This window comes from Grampus griseus (genome assembly GCF_964374135.1).
Source record: "Grampus griseus genome assembly, chromosome: 2".
Taxonomy (NCBI): Eukaryota; Metazoa; Chordata; class Mammalia; order Artiodactyla; family Delphinidae; genus Grampus; species Grampus griseus.
In genome coordinates this window covers 146,496,330-146,516,586 of record NC_139018.1, presented here as the reverse complement: position 1 = coordinate 146,516,586, position 20,257 = coordinate 146,496,330, and the positions used below count along the sequence as shown (strand labels likewise).

Sequence of the window (20,257 nt, the reverse complement as noted above, 5' to 3'; positions counted from 1 at the left end):
TACCTTGAAAATTTTTATCTCTTTAATTTTTCCAGTGTGTCTTACATGGGGGCCTTTACAAAGGTCAACTAGTGGACCACACCTGTAATAAAATATTTAAAACATGCCCAGGCACAGTTATAGCTTTTGGGACTATTCATTAGAAACCATGTTCTATGTTTTGGGGCAATGTTTAATTTAGGAACAACTTAATTTAAATGAATTTTTAATTTAAGGAGCAAGAAAGAGGCGATTCACCTAGTCTCAGATCCCAGCCTTCCCTCCTTCGCTCACATTCAAAAGCCACAGAATCCTTGGAAAGAAACTGTGCAGACAGAGACACCACTTTTCATTGTCACACCCTAAGGCTCCTAAAAACCTTCACTGTCTTAAAATCAGATAGCCATTTCCCTGCTCTACACTAATTTTCAAAACCAAAATTATATGACAGTTATAAAAAATGCATTAAGTTGATATTTTACATTAAAAATAAACTTCACCAAACCCACAGAATGCACACCAACAGTGAAGCAGGCTATAAGCATCGGTGTAGATGGATTGTAACTCATTTCCCACCTCTGGTGGGTAATCTTGACCATGGGGAAGTTGTGCATATATGGGGGCAAGGGTGTATGGGAACTCTCTGCATCTTCTTCTAAATTTTGCTGCGAACCTAAACGGCTCTAAAAAATAGTCTACTTAAAAAATAAATAAATTCAAGGGTTTTTGTTTGTTTTAAGGCCCTCTGATTTCATGACAAAATGTCTAATTGTCTCTTGGTTTAGAAAAACAGCATACTGACTTAACAACGTAAATCTCAGGCAAAGGTTTAGATCAGAGACGACACTGCTATTAAAGCACACGGGGCTGCAGGTGGGGACTCGCCTGCACCTATAATGAACAAGGGACCACTAAACCCTAACAAGCGCAGACTTTTCTCCAAGTACAGAAACATTAGCAGAGTTAAGATACCAATAATGTGGGTCTGAGGGAAGGTGACTTAACGTCAACCAATTTAAGGAAAATTTAGTAAAGAAAAAAAGTTGTTCCTTAACTATTCCAACCAATTTTAAGTATTTTTAAAGTTCATTGGTTAAAAAGTTAAAAATTACAATGAATACATAAAGGGACTGGATTATTCACCAAAGTACAATGAAGCTTTAAACATGAAAACATCATTTCTCTGAATGACCAGGCTTTTATGTATTGTTCTCTGTCCAAGATGGAGGTTGTAAGTCAATGCTCAGAGAAATGGAAAAAAATGCCTGATTAGCATGAAAGACTTTAATAAGCTAATCTTTAAATAATTCCATAGAAAAAAGCCATTTATTTTCAAAAAATTAAATACAAGCCATTCCAATTGATAGAATAAGCATCAATGTTGACCTAAGTTAAAAAAAAAAAACAAAATGTCAAGTATTAAAAGCCAGAAATTTAAAACTTAGCATACCTTTTCAATTTCTTCATTTATTTTTAAACTTTAAAATGATTATACTGACACTTTTTTGTATTATAGGTAATAAATAACAAAATCTTATCAGGTCATTGGAGAGCAGCAAAAATAAGATAAGCATGGTATCCACCTTCAGCATAAAATGGCCATGTGTTCATATTATCATTTAAGAAATGCACTGTGGGGACTTCCCTGGTGGTGCAGTGGTTGAGAATCCGCCTGCCAATGCAGGGGACACGGGTTTGAGCCCTGGTCCGGGAAGATCCCACATGCCACGGAGCAACTAAGCCCGTGCACCACAACTACTGAGCCTGCACTCTAGAGCCTGTGAGCCACAACTATTGAGCTTGCGTGCCACAACTACTGAAGCCCATGTGCCTAGAGCCCGTGCTCCGCAACAAGAGAAGCCACCACAGTGAGAAGTTCACACATGGCAACGAAGAGTAGCCCCTGCTCACTGCAACTAGAGAACGCCCACGTGCAGCAATGAAGACCAAACACAGCCAAAAATAAATAAATACAATAAATAAATTAATGTTTTTAAAAAAAGAAATGCGGGCTTCCCTGGTGGCGCAGTGGTTGAGAGTCCGCCTGCCGATGCAGGGGATGCGGGTTCGTGCCCCGGTCCGGGAAGATCCCACATGCCGCGGAGCGGCTGGGCCCGTGAGCCATGGCCGCTGAGCCTGCGTGTCCGGAGCCGCAATGGAAGAGGCAACAACAGTGAGAGGGCAGCGAACCGCCAAAAAAAAAAAAAAAAAAAAAGAAATGCACTGTGCACAGCTGTGCATAAAGGGGGTATAATTTTACTCACAGTACAGTTAAGTCAGAGAACCATAGTACTTGAGTGTGGAAAGGAAGTTCCCTGTGGAGGATATTTGTGGTCGTACTTATACAGGGACCAGGTCTTCTCCGATGGGACCGTGAAGGTCACAGGCAGCCAGAGAGCAGGACACACAGGAACAGAGACGAGCAGTATGCACAAGGCAGCTGAACAAGTGGCCAGTAAAAGGGGTTGGGAGCCTAATGCCCAGCAAAACTAAGTGGTTTGGGTAGGGGCACCCACTGGTCTCTGCTTCCCACCACTTCTTGTCTCACTGTGAGTCCAGCTGACGCCTGGAGGGTAATGCTCTTGGACCCCAAGCAGTGGAGAGCGTGGTAAGAGGCAGAGAATGACTGCCCGAGGAGATGGCCCATGACAGCTCCCACCGCCCCTCAATAAGAATGTGGGAGGACAAACAGAATTCCTTTCCCTAACAGTCCCCCAAAATGTGAGGCCCTGAGAACACAGTCTTAACCACAGGGAGAAAGAGGCTGCTACAGCTAACATCTAGAAAACAGAATGTGGGTTTTTAGTACCATCCTAATAAATACAAATGAGAAAATAACAATTCCCCTTTGGTGATAACATTTCAGAGTCCCCACCTACAGTAGTACTATACCAACCATGCAAATTTATAAACAGACCACCCACCAAAGACAGACTTGCTACTGTTAATGCCTTCAGATGTACCACTGAGCAGTGTTTAAAATTCACACACACTTTACCTGTAAACTGTGGTCATTGGCGTGTTAATATTCTCCTTCAGGATGCGGCATTTAAATTTATTGTACTACAAAGAAAAATACATTTACATATTATCACACAAAATGTTTAACTGGGAAAAAATGTTAACTTTTTTCAACACACCCTGAATGGGCATCTGCTATGTTCTAGGTGCTGAGACTGTGGGGATACAAAGAGCTGACAGCCCAGAGCTGTGCCATGCAGGACGGGAGCCTACTGAGCATTTGAAATGCAACTGATCTGAAATGAGGTGTACCACAAGGGCAAAACACTGGATTTCAGAGGCATAATGTGAAAAGAAGAAAATAAAATAGCTCACTAATTACTTTTTATGTTGGTTACATGTTGAAGCAATATTTTTGATTTATTGGGTTAAATAAAATGTTATAAAAATTAATTCCATCTTTCTTTTACTTTTAAAAGGTGGCTACCAGAAAATTTAAGATGACATATGTGGCTCAGATTTGTGGATCTCATTATTGGACAGCACTGCTCTCGAAGATTCCAATTTTAACTACATGAAGTAAATAAAATTCTGAGGACACGTAAAAATTAAAAACGGGAACCCTCCTGCACTGTTGGTGGGAATGTAAATTGATACAGCCACTATGGAGAACAGTATGGAGGTTCCTTAAGAAACTAAAAATAGAACCACCACATGACCCAGCAATCCCGCTCCTGGGCATATACCCAGAGAAAATCATAATTCAAAAAGATACATGTACCAAAATGTTCACTGCAGCACTATTTACAATAGCCAGGACATGGAAGCACCTAAATGTCCATTGACAGATGAATGGATAAAGAAGATGTGGCACATATATACAGTGGAATATTACTCAGCCATAAAAAAGAACGAAATTGAGTTATTTGTAGTGAGGTGGATGGACCTAGAATCTGTCATACAGAGTGAAGTAAGTCAGAAAGAGAAAAACAAATACCATATGCTAATGCTTATATATGGAATTTTAAAAAGTGGTACTGATGAACCTAGTGGCAGGGCAAGAATAAAGACACAGGTGTAGAGAATGGACTTGAGGGCACAGCGGGGGGCAGGCGGAAGCTGGGATAAAGTAAGAGAGTGACATGGACATATATACACTACCAAATGTAAAATGGTTGGCTAGTGGGAAGCTGCTGCATAGCACAGGGAGATCAGCTGAGTGCTTTGTGATGACCTAGAGGGGTGGGATAGGGAGGGTGGGAGGGAGGCTCAAGAGGGAGGGGATATGGGGATATATGTTTACATACAGCTGATTCACTTTGTTGAACAGTAGAAACTAACACAACATTGTAAAGCATTTTTACTCCAATAAAGATGTGAAAAAAAAATTAGCAGAAAACCCCCAACGAAAGAGGAAAACCCAGAATTTTATATGGTATTATACATATTGTTGAATTCAATAGCCGGAGTACTAACAACACTCAGAATTAATCAGATTTATAAAACACACATATGAAACTATTCCCCTGGCCCTTCACCTACCTATGTCTGCATTAAAAATTCAACCAACCCGTTTGGAACAATTTGGTGAGCAGTGGCCAATTATTTGTTAAAACCAGTCGTCTGTGTTAAATATTGTTCACGTTCCCGGCACGAACTCACCTTAAACAGGTCCAGCAGGGCCTCCTTGCTGACTTCCAACCTTTCGAAAGGCTGCTGCTCTTTGATGATGGCCTTGCACGTGCTCTCCAGCGCTGGCAGCTCTGTGCTGGACACGACCCTGCAGGGAAAAGCAGCGAGAATCAGCACAGATTGATCAGACATGACCTTAGACCTGTGGCCTTTGTCACCAGCTGACTAGCCTTCTACATTGAGGAACGTGGTTCTTTACTGTCCAGGACTTCAGAGGGTCAGTCATCCTTTCACAAGGCAGGTAACCCTACTTCTCAAAGAGGGAGACAGAGGCGTCAGCTGATGAACTGCCCTCGGTTCTCTGAACAGCCCCGTTGGACACTCCCCAGCTGGACCACAAGCTCCTCCGGGGCCTGATCATCTGGGCAGTCTTCCTCATTCTTCACATGTTTACGTTTTTGTTCAAAAGCGTAGTGTGGAGCGTGCGCCATGCCCCTGCCCTAGACCAGGAGATCCAGGCTGGGAGGAAGCTCTGAGAGTGTGAACTACAGGTCAGCCGGCCTCCGCTGGGCAGTCCTGGCTCCTCTCAGGAACCCCTGTCTGTGCTCACACCCCTCCAGCCCTGTGGGCCACCTGCATTCCTCAAACAAGCCACACACACCCCGACCCAGGGCTGTCCCACAGAGGCCTGGGACGTTCTTCCCCCACCAGCCTCAGAGCTCGCTCCCTCTCTCCCTCCGTCCCACCCCTGCTTCAAGGTCACTGAGCTCTCAGCTGACCGGCTGCCTGCTCAGGCCCCCACCTCCCCTTCACAGCCCTCACCACCTCATCACCTCCGACAGCAGACGGCTGCGTGTCTGTCTATGTCTGTCTCCCCCATCCAGACTGCTGAGCCCACGAGGACAGGCTGATCTGTCCAGTGCAGAGTCAGCAGCACCAAACCCAGAGCACACAGGGGCGTCAACACGTCCTGCGGAATGACTCCGGGGGGGACTACGCTGGACAGGCTGGGAGCAGGAGCTGCAGAGTGCCGGGCGCTCGGTTAGGGAGGGGTCACTTTGACAGCGTGGAGGTGGCAGATGGCGGGAAAATGTACCACGGTCGTCGAGGCAAGGACGCTGGGGGTCTATGTTAAGGCAGAAGGTGGGGGAGAACTACTTAGGGGATAAGACTGGCAGAACTGGATGGAGTGACTGGGGGGGGGTAGGGGTGGCAAGGAGCAGGGTGGGCTTGGGAAGACCCTCAGGTTTTGATTTGAGAGCTGGTGGTTTCCTTAAGGGCGACGAGGGATATGGAGAAGGAGGTGGGCCAGGGCTGGGCCTGCTGCTTGTGATTTCAAGCACAGATCTACTTGAGGAACATGAGGCCGCTGCGAACCAGCACCTCTGGCACCAGCTGTGGGACATGTGTGGCTGGGGTGGACAGCGCCCTTGACCATCACGGCACAGAGCTGAACTATGTGCTCTCCAGGGATTAACCCTACAACTCTGGTCCGAATTAGTAGTTTGCCCTAGCCAAGTCTCAGGTTACATAAATAGTGTATCACATCCTTCTCAAGAAAAGAAAGAAAACAATTTGAGAAGTTACCCTTGAATCTAAACTCATAAAAAATAATACTGTTCATAAATGGTGACCTAATCTATAATCACATTCTGCAATAGGTATTCACTACACTAATGTGTAACCACTATAAACACATGCACTCAGAGGTGTTACCTGTCTTTGAGGAACATGTCGTAGTAGAATCCGCAGTCGGTAGGTGGCCCGCAGCACAGGAGGCCCCCGTAGTGGAGCTCCAGGGCTTCCCCGAGGACGTGGGCACTGGAGTGCCAGTACACCTGCAGGCAGGACAGAGGCCGCGGCCACGACCACGGGTCACGGGAAGCCATCAGGCAGACAAGAGGACAAGCAAGCACGTGGATACAGTGTAAGGGGACAGACACTGGGACACAAGGCAGCATCAATCTCTGGCGACTGCTGACGAGAGATGCTTCCTGAGCCCTGTCTGGAATCCCTGGCAGCCGGCTGCTTGGTTCTAACGTGCAGCTGCTGCTCTGTGTGGCACTGAAGCCCAGCTCCTAAACCACTTCCTTCTGTGCCTTGACCACCAAGCAGAGCAGCCGCCCAGAGCCGGTCCAGGCCCAGCGCAGAGGAACGCCAGGGAGTGCTGGGCATGGGCCCCTTTCCTCCTCCTCCAGGCAGTCTCTCTGAATCAGATTCGAGGCCACAGTGGCTGCTCATGACATCACTCACGTTAACAAGATTCTGCGTCTACACAGCAGTCTTCACGCGCTGAATAGCACGTGGCTGTGGAAGTCTGAAAGATAACTCAAGACAGAGGGGTCACTGAGGACTGTCTGCTGGCTGCCGGGGTCCCCTGGGCAGGGTGTACATTTGTTAATTCACTGCAGTCCAAGGGCCAGTCATTAGCTCTACAAGTTCAGAAAGTTGATTGGGTTTTGAATTACCAAGGAATCAACGGTTTATGGATACATTAAAACTAACCAGTCACCAAATATCAATAAATATAGATGCCAAAGGAACAAGACAATCGAGTCCTCTGGCAGCACTTTCCTCAGTTACATAGGAAACAAATTGCAATTAGAAAGCTGTCTGAGATAATAAACCGGAGTAGAGGGAGTTAGCTGGCTGAGCAGGCTCCGTGCAATCCCGACCCGCGGCGCCAGGCCTAGAGGCAGAACCCTCTGCTTGGGATGGTACAGGATGGCAGGCTGGCTGCCAGCGTCAGCCCAAGTACCTCCTTCGGTGCATTGTGCACACCTGGAAATCGCCTGAGCCAAACACTGTGTTAGGTGCTGGAGACACAGGAGAGAAAGAAATGCGAGCCACTGGCCTCAGGCAGTTTGCAGCCTAGTGGGGAGAGGGCAGGCAACACACCTCTAAGTGCATCATCGCAAGACAAGAAGCGTATTTAAAAGAAGATGAGGGCTTCTCTGGTGGCGCAGTGGTTGAGAGTCTGCCTGCCGATGCAGGGGACACGGGTTCGTGCCCCGGTCCGGGAAGATCCCACATGCCGTGGAGCGGCTGGGCCTGTGAGCCATGGCCGCTGAGCCTGCGCGTCCGGAGCCTGTGCTCCGCAACGGGAGAGGCCACAACAGTGAGAGGCCCACATACCGCAAAAAAAAAAAAAAAAAAGAAGAAGATGAACAGGGTGCTGTAATTAAGAATCACGGCGGATGCCCTGTATTCACAGCGTGGTTAGGGTTGGGGGGATGTACCACAAAGCAGCTTGTGGAAGGGTGACAGGTAAGAACAGGCCAGCGACCATGCAGGCCTTGGAGAGGGATTTGAGCTTTATTCTAATGCAGTGGGATGTATTAAAAGGTTTTAAGCAGAAAAGAAATGATTGAATTTACATTTAAAACATAGGGCATCACAGAACTAGCAGCTTGGGTTCTTACATATATCTGGTTTTGTTTACACCTCAGATAAGTACCTTGTTTACACCTCAGATAAGTACCTATGCTTCCTGAGCATGAGGTCCCAGCAGCACATCGCTGACTGCTCCTGGGACTTCCGCAAAGATTTAGAGCAGAACGAATACCCACATACATTCTCCTGCTGGACAGCATGCTTGCAAAAGGAAATATCTATTAGATATATTTTAGACTTGAAAGCTCTACCATTTTATAAAATGCTCCTTGTTTCTGGTGTGCGTACTTATCAACTTTACATGAACATTCTTGCTGTCACTTTCAACATGAATTTACCTAGAGGGTGAGGACTATTTACTTTCCTATGTTACATCATGCACTAAATAGTCTTGTAAATAGAAGCATCTTTTAAAATAGAAGTTTAAGAGTTTGCTATACAAAGGAGACGGATTTTTCTGTAAAGTAAAAAATGCTTTACAAAATCATTAATTTTATCATCTTGTAGATCTGAGTTTTCTAGATTTGCTTTTCTAGGATTTCTTTTTCATGGATATGCATTAAGTATTCATAAATGGGTTTATGCTCAAAATCTTAATATGTTCATAGTAACAGGAAAATAAAATCCAAGAACAAAAAAAACCCTCTCTGTTACTAAATTACACTAAAAGAAGCATTGAGGGCTTGGAAAAGTTACTGAAGCATCCTGAGCCTGTGTACTATTAACACGGTACCTGTGTGAAAAGGTAAGTGCAGACTCAGGGAGATAATGTACACAAGGGGCTGGGGCTGGTGCCTGGCACGGAACAGTCTCATTTTCATAAACAACCACAAGTATTTCGGAAGCCATGCAATGTGACACCAGGTGCCATGTTAGTATCAGGGTAGGCAGAGGGGCGGGCTGATGAGACACTCCAGAAACATTCCCCAAGATAATATGATAAATAAGTTTTCTCTTTCATGATGTCACTAAACACAGGGGGAAAGAACTCCAAAGAGGTCGACCCCTCCATGGAACATTAAGTTTGGTAGCTCCCCCGGCCCCCCAACCAAACACCTGACAGTCTGAAAGCCTGCAGCAGCCCACTGTTAAAGAATCTGTTAGAGAACAGTGTCTGCAGGTCAACCAAGAGCCAGCTAGTGTGGGAAAGTGCTCAGGTCTCGGCAGGATTCCGCCCTCAGGAGAGGGCTAAAACTAACTGCCGGGCCAGCTACCATGGCTGCTCCTACTTGCTTCTCTGGAGGCTGACACCACCCGAAAGTGTCTAGTCGTTTATTCCCTTGCTCACTACCCCTCCCACCAGTGAACTCTCTGTAGCAGGAGCCTCTGCCGCCCCACAAGGTCTGGCATGTGCACCCAACAGCTTAGATACTGGTCAGCTGACTGAGGGAATCAATACGTGTTCACAAGTTCTGGGGTGACAGCTGGCATATAGTTAGGTGACAGCTGTTTGGGTTAGATCTTAAGGGAGAAAAACTAAATAATACATATAAGCTATGTATTTCATTTAAAACCTGCTCTTTCTGAATCACTTTTAAATATGGTGTTATTAATATTATATTTATTAAACACCAACAAATGCATTTTAAACCTTAGAAGGCCACAAAACCCATCATTCTTGACTTCGGTATGTGGCGTCATAATTACATAATGTAACTGACAACATAAATAGCCGAAGTACGGTGGGTTGGTCTTTAAACACTTACAGTTTGGGCTTCCTTGTCCTCAAACGTGAGCAGCTCTAGGGTGGTGTCCCCTTCCAGCGGACGGTCCAGGTCCCACAGCTCCCCATTCACTTTGGCTATCACTGTGCTTTCTGCCAGCTCCTGACTGGTGAGAGAACAGTCACGTGGGCGTTAACGCACCACAGGCTAAAACAAAAGATGGAAATGATTTCCAGGGTTTCTTTCTTTAGTGGAAAGTACAAATGTAAACTAATAGGATAGATTTTTTTAAAATTCTGTAACACTTATTTTAAGTACAAAAGTAATAAGATACGTTCACTGTAAAAACTCAGAAAGCAGAGAATGCACAGAATAAAATAAAAATCACATAAATCTCACCATCCAGATATCACCACTCATATAACATTCTGGCACATGTTTTTCCAGTCTTTATCTATACCCGCCCCTCCTTCACACACTCACCCCCCCCACACACACAGGCACACCCCCCCATCATAAAAAAACATAGTTGCCTACATAATTTTCTTCACAACCATGCCATCAGACAGACTCCCAGAACATTCTGGAAGGACCACACTGATTAAGGAAGCCTCCTCCTGCACACCAGGTCGTTGTGTGCTATCAGAGCGTACACTGCACAGACATCCGTGCACAGGCAGCTTTGTTCTTTGGTGACTTTTCTGGGAATAGGCCTTTGGAAGTAAAACTGTCAGGTCAAAGAGCATGTACCTCTGAAGGACTGCTGATAAATATTGTTTGAATGTACCACTTCCACGCACCCCGATTTTTTCAAACTTTGCCAATGTGATGTTGGAAATGGTTGTTTTAATTTGGTTTATTGGATTATAAATGTTTACTGGCCAGTTTACTTTTATGAACTGTCCGTGTCCTTTGCCTATTTTCTACTGAGGTGTTGATCCTTTTCCTTTGTGTGTGTGTGTGTGTGTGTGTGTGTGTGTGTGTGTGTGTCTTTTCATTAACATTTATTGTTTGAAAATTACTGACAAAAATAACATGTTAAGAGAAGAGACCTAGAAAGCACAGAAAAGCACAAAGAAAAAAAATCACCCTCTGGACTTCCCTGACGGTCTAGTGGTTATGACTTCATGCTTCCAACGCAGGGGGGTACAGGTTCGATCCCTGGTTGGGGAACTAAGATCCCACGTGTGCAGCCAAAAAAAAGATTCACCCTCAATCCAGTCACTCAGAAATTACTGTTAACATTTGCTGTCCGTCTTTCCACTTTTTTGGATAAATACATACACCAATGTAAAAATTTTAATAGTATTACTCTTTATGTTATATGATAACCTACTTTTTAAACTTAACAATAAACCATGACATTTTCCCCAACAGCAAACAGACTTGTACAACATGCTATTTGACAGCTGCAGTAGAACTAAGATTTGCTTAATGAACCCACTATTGCTGGGATTTGGGTTATTTCTTTGTGGGTTTTGGTTTTTCTTGTTTTATTTTGACAATGACAAATAAAGCTGCAATGGACATTCTTGAACATACATCTCAGTTCCTGATTATTTTCTCAGGAAAAATTCTAGAAGTAAAACTACTGAGTCAAGGGATAAGCACTTTTAATGACTTTAATTGGACTATATTACCAAATTTTCCTATCAGAAGAGGGTCCCAAAATACCTTTCTCTGTGCTCTCACCTTCAGGAGTACAAAATTGTGTCATCTTGACAATGTAACGTTTTCATTTGCATTTCTGTGAGTAACTTGAGCAGGGGCACAGCACTGTGGTTAACAGCACACACTCTAGGGTCAGGCCAACCTGGGGTTAAACACTGGACAATTTACTCAGCTTTTCTAAGCCTCGGTTTCCTCGTCAGCAAGATGGGAATTACAGGACCTTCCTCATATATTTATCCTAAGGATTAAATAAGGTGTACTCATAATAAGAACTTAATACACATTCAGTATTGTTATCAGTGGAGTAGAATTTTATCTTCACCTTCGCTGGCCATGCCAGGCTGCTAAGGGCTCCTCAAGCCCATTCTCTCTGTCCTCTACAATCAGTGCCTGGCCATCCTTGCAGCAGGAGGCAGCCACGTGGCTTAGGTGGAGGCAGAAGCGGTGTCCAGCACTGCCATATCTCAGCCTTAACACCACGCAGGGCACCTGTCCATCCGGCCCTCTGTAGATGGAGCACACATGCTACGACTTTTGGGCCATACGGACAAAGGAACACTGTACCAGACCACCCAACAGCCAGATGGAAGGAATTTAGGTCCCCAAATAAACATATGGAGAAGCGCTGCCTGCCAACCTGGACCCTGCACCCCCAGACTGCTGTCAGAGAGGCTCTAGTCGTATTTAAGGCACTAAGTTTTCTGTGGCCTGTTGCAGCAGCTTAGCCTGTGCCTTAACTAACGCAGAAATAAGGGCCTGCAAGTGAGTAACAAAAACAAATCATCTGGCATTGGCTTAGCGGATGGGCGGTGGGTTACACAGAAAGAGGTACTCAGACGTGGAAAGCCAATAACCCTGTTACAGCATAACAAAGTGTCTCCTAAGACTTGCAGGCAAATAATGTGCTTACGATGCCTGTAGCACATGAGTAAACGGTTATACAAAGGCAAACGCTGGGATACACTGGGTAACTCTCGTGGCTTTTAACAAAATACTACCAGGCCAAGGTAAGCTCAGACGGTATTTGTCCCCTTGCGAGGGAGGCTCTCTCCGCACGCGGCCTGTAAGCCGAACTGAATGGGAGTTCAGAAGTGTGAGGCTGTGCAAGATGCAAAAACAATCTTCTGTCCCAAAGAGCAGGAGGAACAGACACTGACAGCCCTTCTCAAAGGCCGCACAGAGACAGACAACACAGGCTGGTCCAGCTACAAGGATCAGAGCCCGCAACCTACAGTTTTGTCTGATCTTGGCCCATTTAACTGAGGGAGGGAGGAACAAGCAAAGGACAAAGGCCAGGGAGTAAATGGGTGAGAAGTCTCTGTCTAGGAGAAATCTTCAGCATGGTTACTTTCACGGGAAACTGACTAGAAGCTTCTAGTTAATTGCTTGAGGGAATTGTTTTGCCAAACAAACTACAAGCCCAGCTTACAAGTACCTGTCACTGATCCTCAGGAGCCCTGAGCCCCACATGTGCACCAGCAGGAGCTGCACTAGCAAACCCCGCGGCCTCCACCATGAACAACTGCCCGCACTTCAGATGCGGCAAGTGAAGGCCAGGGACAACGACAAGCCCTCCAAATTGCAAAATCAGGGCCGACAGAGGGCGGTGGACAAGAGAGCTGCTCCCAGAGGACAAAGGGTGACCAGATGGTTTGACCCGAGCCCCACCCACGGCCAGGCTGCAGACAAGATCTGGGGGCTCCTGAATACCACTGTCTGCCGCATCACTCCTCTTTTTTCCAAATGACACTTTAATCGTGATTGTGTTTATCCCACCACCATATACATGTGGCATGGGCAGCCTCGTCTATCAGTTTACTTGCTGCTAGAGCACGAGCAGCCAGCCGATGGGGGTGTTGTGTGCTTCACCCGAAAATCCTGGGCTTTCTACTGCCAGGGGCTGGAGTCGTCTCACCGGGAGAGTGAGGGAGTGTGGGGGATGATGCACGGCAGATGCTCACAGGTGTCTGGAGGTCCCAGCAGCACGCCGTGGCGGACGCTGTCCCCAAGACCATCCTTCCTCTCTCCTGTGGTGAGAGTGCCTGGGCTGGACACGTGGCCAGCCAGCAGGAGCTACGTTTCCATTCTCTTACAGGCGGCGTGGCTGTGTGACTAAGCGTGAGCTAACAGGCTGTAGGTGGGAATTAAAACATGCTGCTCCAGGGTCTTGGCCTCAAAGCACCCTTGCTCTCCAGCCGCTCTTCCCCTGCCTGCAAGCAGGTCCATGGGTGTGACCCAGCCTCCACCCCTAGATGTGGACAAACCCTACCTAAGGGGACGGCAGAGCGACAAGATGCAGGGATCTTGGGCCCATGAAGGACTGCCTAGACCAGAGACGCCCACCAGTCTGGCCACCACGAGTCTGTCAGGGGAGAATGTGGCATCTGCCTTATTTAAGCCATGATCTCTAGGGACTCTTTCCTGCAGCAGTTTAGTCAGAAGCCCCTGGGGGGCTCCTGGAAACACAGATGACTAACTGATTCAGCAAGTGTGGGATGGGGCCCAAGAATCTGCTCTTCCATCAAGTTCCCAGGTGATGCTAATGCTGCTGGTTTGGGGACCACATTCCAAGAACTACTCTTCAATGAACTACTATGAACTGTCCTTTGCTCATTTTTTCTGCTGGGGTATTTCCCTGGGATAAATGGCTATGTATAGAATGACTGGATCCAAGGGTTGGGGTTTGCACATTTAAGAAAGAGACTGCGCCTCTGCATCCACCCTCCAGCAGTGCCATTTCCCCAAAATCATATCAATATTAACCATTATTCATAAATCTTTGACAGACCAATAGATAATACACAATTACTTTAATTTGCATTTCTAAGATTATCTTTTCCTCCTTTTTATGCGTCATTTTTACACATAGCCATTTTTCCTAAGTGTTTTTGACTCTGTCCATCTTTTCCTTAATGATTTGTACCTTACATGTTACACTTCGGAAGGCCGACACTCCCTCAGAGCAGGGAAAATCATCCATGCAATCAAGTCTCAGTAAACCAAGGGAACAGTCAGTATAATTTAATAAAACTATTATTTTTAACTTTATTTTTATAACTGTACACCTTGCTGCACCCTTACTTATTTTAATAGTTTTTCAGTTAATACTCTTCTCTAATTCACTTTTTTAGTTTCCTCCTAGTTTAATTGTTCTTTTTCTAACTGCCTGAGTTGAATTCTTAGTCATTTCATTTTTTTTATTCAATAATAAAAGCCTTCAACACTATAAATCTGTTCCTGATCACCACTTCAGATGTATTACATAGATTTTGAAATATATTCTCTTCATTAGAAGTATTTTCTAAGAATACTCCTTTTTTACTCTTTTTATTTCCAAAAATACTTGTTTTTATTTCTTTTCACCTGAGTATTTTGAAGTTTTTTAATTTCCTAGCTTTGTTTTGTCTTGTTGTCATTTAATGCTTACTGAGTTCACAACGGATTTCACTTTGCTCACAGAATGCTAACTGTGTGTTTCTGTATTTTATTAAGATTCTGAGGAACCAAAAGCACAACCACAGGTGCCAAGAGAGGAGGCACCATCTGGGCCACAGCACAGAGATCAGGGACTAGCCACGAAGCCTACCTTAGAGTGTTGTTATTCAGACCATGTAATCTTAATTTTGGGCTATTTGATCAAAAACTGAGAAAGGCATGTTAAAGTCTGCCACTCTTGAGTTCCTATAATCTTGTATTTCTGGTTTGATGCTACGTTATATAACTCATAAAGGTGCGTGACAAATTGGGAATTACACTGTTCTTCTATTTTAAAAATAAGCCTCAGTCTCCCATTCAATGATTCTGTCTAATGATTTAGACAGCCCTAAATTCTGCTGTCTGACGGTAACATTAAGACCACTGCTTTCTTCTTATCAGGTTTGCCTGATATAGCTTTGCCCATGCTTTAGTTTTGGACAATTTTACTTTTTAGACACTCCTGTAACCCCTCTGTCATAAAACTCGAGGGTGGTTTTAAACTAGTACCTGTGGGAATGCAAGTCACTGTACAATGAGAACACGTCCTATAATGAAATGACCTTGTTTCCCAAGCTTGGACAGTCTCTTCAGTGCAGGACGGCTCAGACTTCAATCCACCAACACGCAAATGACTCTCCACGAGGAAACATAAACTTATTTTTGCCTCAAAGCCCGTTCCCAGCACATCTATTCCTCTCTCCTGGAAAGCACAGGAACAGGTTGGGACGGGCCTTTAGGGTGTATGATATAATAGGATGAAAAATACAATCTTAACCATATTTTTCAAAGGAAATCTGAAGATTTTAATTGTTGAATAGTTTGCTTTTTAAATAATAAGTTTATTTACATGGCAGTTTTGAGCTATAGCTTCCACAGAATTTTATTTAATGCCAGGAATTAACATTAGTCAAAACAACACAACTTCACTGAAGTATCTAATTTCTAGGAAGGTCAAAGCTTCCAGGGCTGATCATAGCTCTAACACATACATCTTCAATCTATAATTAATAGGCCTTTTTGTACATTTCTAGAGTTGCTTTCATTTTCAGAGTATCTCTCATATATAGTATTTTATTTAATCTTTACAATCTCGTAAGGTAAACGATAAAAGTATTATTATTTCCACTTAAGATTTAAGAAAACAGGCTTGGAGGGATCTGCCCACATTGGTTCAAAGACCCACCCACAGTTATTTACTGGTGGAACAATGGCTTGGAGTCAAGCCCAACAAAAGACCTGTAAAATCTCATGGAAATAACTTGATAATGAACCGGGTCAATGTAATGTCGCCTGTCAAGGATTACACATTTTTCTCTACTATATATTTTTACTAGAACTCTAAAAATTGGACCCTTGAAAGAGAAGGAGATTGTGTTCTGATATTCAATTACGTATTAAATGGCCCCTTTAGAAGCCAAGAGGTAAATAATTACCTAATTACATTTAATTTATTCAATTGAGTAAGAAAAGAATACCTTAGCAGTCCCTAAGAACACATTTTCACCAAGCTCTAGCCCAACACTTAGTACTGATCATCTGCTCCACACTACGGTTTACCTAATTTCAGCAGCCACTTGGTAAGGTGTTGTTTTCCAAGCTTCCCCTTCCACTGTTTTCCCATCAGCCACTCTTACTGTGATCACATTGCTTGTATTCCCCTTTTTTCCATAAATGGCAAGTAAGAGCTGATGATCTTTCTTCAGTATTTCAAAAAGCTTCAATCTTTCCTTCACAAAATTTGGTGGATTCTTCACCTGAAAACCATTAGAATACAGGAGGGTTAACAGACACAGTCCACTTTTTTCTAACTGCTCAGCTCTAAATAAGCCCCAACCCTTCTCAGCACGCTCAGGTCACGGCCCCCACAAGGCCCTATGACTCTGCGTTCACTCTCACCCCCTGGAGACTCCCCTCCCAGGGTCTAACTCCCTCCTAGCTCTCAGGGTCCTGCGCAAAGCCCTCCTCTTCCAACTACCACACCCACTGGCATCGCCCTTCTCTATAGGTTTAACATGCTCGTGCACAGAGCCACACAACTCAGCCTTTATTGATACACCATCTGACTTTGTTCTCTAGTTGTTTCTCCCGTTTGTCTGAACTCCTCAACCCGATGGATCCCTGAAGCCAAGATCCCTCTGCTCCTACCAAATGTTGATGTGCCTGATCAATTCTGGTTGTTTTAATGATTTATATTTAAAAAGCAAAGAAGCCGGTTTCCTTAACACAAAAGAAGAGCTCTGCTTTCTCAACTTAAATAGACTAAGGAGCCCTTTACAGCTGTGGGGCTGGCTCACCTCTAAGTTAAGACATCTTGTATCTAAGGCTAACAAAATTTTAAACACACTCCTGTGGCCCAAGCCGTAATTTACAGCAACTGTTTTAATTAAAACCCCTGGGCAATTAACTACATAAGCATATTTAAATTATAGGTAGTATTTTATATTATTTCCACAGCAATGACTTACCTCACTGTCAGGCCCGCTTTCCTTCTTCTTTTTAATGTCCTTTTCTTGGCTCTGACTAGGAGGAGGCTGAGAAATAAAGGGAAATAATAAACAACTCATCCCAATGACAACAAAGAGCAACATATCTGAAGCCCGAAGCAGGAGAGGGACAGGCCAGCAGGCAGCAAGCGTCCCATGTTTAGAGGCTCACGGCTGGGGCTCTCCTGACCATTACCTACAACCTTCAACAGGTAAGCCGTTTTCTGGGGTTCAGTCCTTCCTGAATGTGCACTTTCACATTCTTGCTAAGTACACTTAATATATTTTGCTCTTTAAAGTTTCCCCCCCCTAAATTTTAAACAAATAATGTCCCTGGATTAATGGTTGCATAGCTGCTCCCAGAGACTTTAAATGCACTGTTTCAAGAAGGTGTTGCCCAGGAGCACCACAGTCCGCTGGTACAAGGACTGAGAACACCCACAGTCTGAGAAGGCCTTCAGAACTTAGAAATGCATTACGTTAGAAGGTAAGTGAACCAAAACATTAAAATACGCTGTTAAATGACAATATTAAATACGCAAATCTCAAGATAGACCTCCAAAACAAGGCAACAACTAAACACCCCAAACCACCTGTCATAAACAGCTCAGACCAGCCATTCACCAGGGGAAAGGGAAATGTTTCTACATGGAGCTGTTGGTCTTCCTGCCCAAGAAAATAAGTGTGAATTTTAAACACTGCAGCATTTTTTTCAGACAGGAAAATGCTATTTCTGCCACTGAAGAAAATGTGCGCCGAGCAATTTACGGGAAGAGTTGAGACATTACAGCGTTAGGTCAGCCTGGCGATCGCTGGAGACGCAGCGGCCCCGGCGTGTCCAGTCTGTCGCGGGCTCCCGGCCCGAGTGAGAGCGCGGGGCAGGGGGCCGGGAGGGCAGGCCCCGCCCCGCCCCCGCCCCCGCCCCCGCAGCGCACCTGCCGCCCCAGGGCTCTCAGCGCACGAGCTCCGCCACGCCCTGCGGACAGGCCCCAGCCCGGTACCTGAGTGCCCGCAGCCTCGCGCCCGGCCTCCTGCCGCAGCGCGCTCTCCCGCCGCGCCTGGTGGCTCAGCTCCTCCGCGAGGCACAGCCGCAGGCGGTACAGGCGGTGGCGCAGCTCGCGGTTCTCGGCCCGCAGCTGCGCCACCTCGCGCGTGAGGCACGGCCCCTCGGCCTGGCAGCGGTCGGGCGCGTTCAGCTGCTCGTCTCTCAGGCGGTGGACCTCCGTCCACAGCCAGCGGATGTCCTCCTCCTGCCGCGCCAGGCGCGACGCCACGGCATCCGCCGCCAGGGCCTCGGCCGCCATAGCGTCCGCCTCGCCTCACACAGGTACCGGCGCCCCGTGGGACACAGTCGCCAGCTAAGGGGCGCACTGCGGTGTCCGGGCGGCGGCCCGACGCTATATAAATAGCGGGGCGGGTGGGGGGAAACGGGGTGACGGGGCGGGGCGGGGCTAGCTGTACCGTGTAGGGGCGGGAAGATAGGAGCTGAGGAGGGCGGAGATATGGGGTGGGGCTATAGGAACTGTTAGGGGCGGGGTGATGGGGAGGGGTGGGGCCGGCTTGCACTGCAGGGGCGGGCTATAGGAACTGTAGGGGGCGGAGTGAAGGGGAGAGACTGAGCGATAGGAACTGTAGGGAGGGACGATGGGGAGGGGTGGGGCCGGCTGTGCACTGCAGAGGCTGGGCTATTGGAACTGTAGAGGGCGGGGCAAAGGAGAGGGGTGAGGCTGGCTGTGCACTGCAGGGGCAGGGCTGTAGGAACTGGGCGGGGGAGACGGGTTGGGGCGGGGCTGGTGTACCCACATTGGACACGCTTCGGGGCTGGGGGCCAAGACAGGTAGAGTGACCTGGAGAGTGGAGTGGGCCCTAAACAGGCTCACTGTGCCTTCAAAGCTACGAGTAGGTCGCCAAAATGCATATTGTCCAAAACCATCTCCCTTCCCAGAATGGCTCCTGTTTTCTCTCTCGTGAATCCTGGAAGTTACCATTCTTTTAACTTGCCACCAGGTTCTAAAAAGTGGCCACTGAGAATTGACCTTCTTTGGCCTCATGCCAAGGCTGCCCAAATGCAAAGGTTGCTGCACCAGGGCACGCAGATCGCTACAAAAATTTAAATCTGATGGCAAGAAATTGCTAGTTCCTCGAGGGTAGGACAAATGCCACATAGGTCTTTGTATCCCTTATAACCATAAGCACACACCTTCCCGTAGTAGGAACACAAGTTGGTTTTTATTAACATTCTTAGGGCTTAGAATGTGGCAAACCTTGTTCTAAATTCTTTACACAGATATTAACTCCTTTAACACTTATAGCGAGAGACACTATTGTTATAGCCGTTTATAGATGGAGAAACTGAAACACAGAGAGGCTAAGTGTTCAAGGTCACACCACCTCTGCATGGCACATCTGAGTTTCAAGCTTCGACCATCCGAGGCATGTTTACGTGCTCAGCACTAGGCTGCCTTTCGACCGCGGTGAAGTTTAACTGAACAGGTAGCCTGGTGAGATGCAGGCCATGAATGTCATCGTGGTTCCAAAATGGGAGAGCTTCGTTTGGACTGGTGCAGTTGGGAAGGGAGCAGATGCTCTGGAAAAGAAAGGTTGGCAGGTGTTAGGAAGGAGGAGAGGTGGATGAATGCCTCTGTAGGAGGTGAGGGGGCGAGCTGATTGGAGTCACACATAGCTCCCAGAAGGAGGTTCCATAAGTATGACACTAATACCAGTGCGTCTTTGTTATTCCCTCCCCTGATCAGCTTCTGGACGGAGTTACACAGACTCACAGGCTCCACAGCCTTCCCATTCTCTTCCCCACTTCCCCCCATCTGATTTCTGCTCCTCCCGTTCTGGCGTGACCTACGCACTGTCAGATGCCGTGGCCTTTGTAATTTGTCTCTCTTAGGCCCCATCGCCAACCCCCAGGAAACGACTGATCTGCTTTCTGTCACTATAGGTTAGTTTACATTTTCTGTAGTTTTCTATAAATGGAATCATATGGTA

General features: G+C 46.1%; 1 protein-coding gene across 1 annotated transcript in view; it reads right to left on the bottom strand.

Annotated features, from left to right (window-relative positions):
* The window catches only part of TARS3 (threonyl-tRNA synthetase 3), a 52,530-nt gene extending 33,918 nt beyond the window's left edge, over positions 1 to 18,612 (bottom strand). The window contains exons 1-8 of the mRNA XM_082647765.1: positions 18,262 to 18,612; positions 17,243 to 17,308; positions 16,335 to 16,531; positions 9,672 to 9,795; positions 6,289 to 6,410; positions 4,603 to 4,720; positions 2,978 to 3,042; positions 4 to 82 (exon numbers count right to left, since the gene is read on the bottom strand). Coding sequence (XP_082503891.1) covers positions 4 to 82; positions 2,978 to 3,042; positions 4,603 to 4,720; positions 6,289 to 6,410; positions 9,672 to 9,795; positions 16,335 to 16,531; positions 17,243 to 17,308; positions 18,262 to 18,564 — 1,074 coding nt within the window. The 5' untranslated portion in view covers positions 18,565 to 18,612. The remainder of the gene's footprint in view (positions 1 to 3; positions 83 to 2,977; positions 3,043 to 4,602; positions 4,721 to 6,288; positions 6,411 to 9,671; positions 9,796 to 16,334; positions 16,532 to 17,242; positions 17,309 to 18,261) is intronic.
* Between the last annotated feature and the right edge of the window lie 1,645 nt (positions 18,613 to 20,257).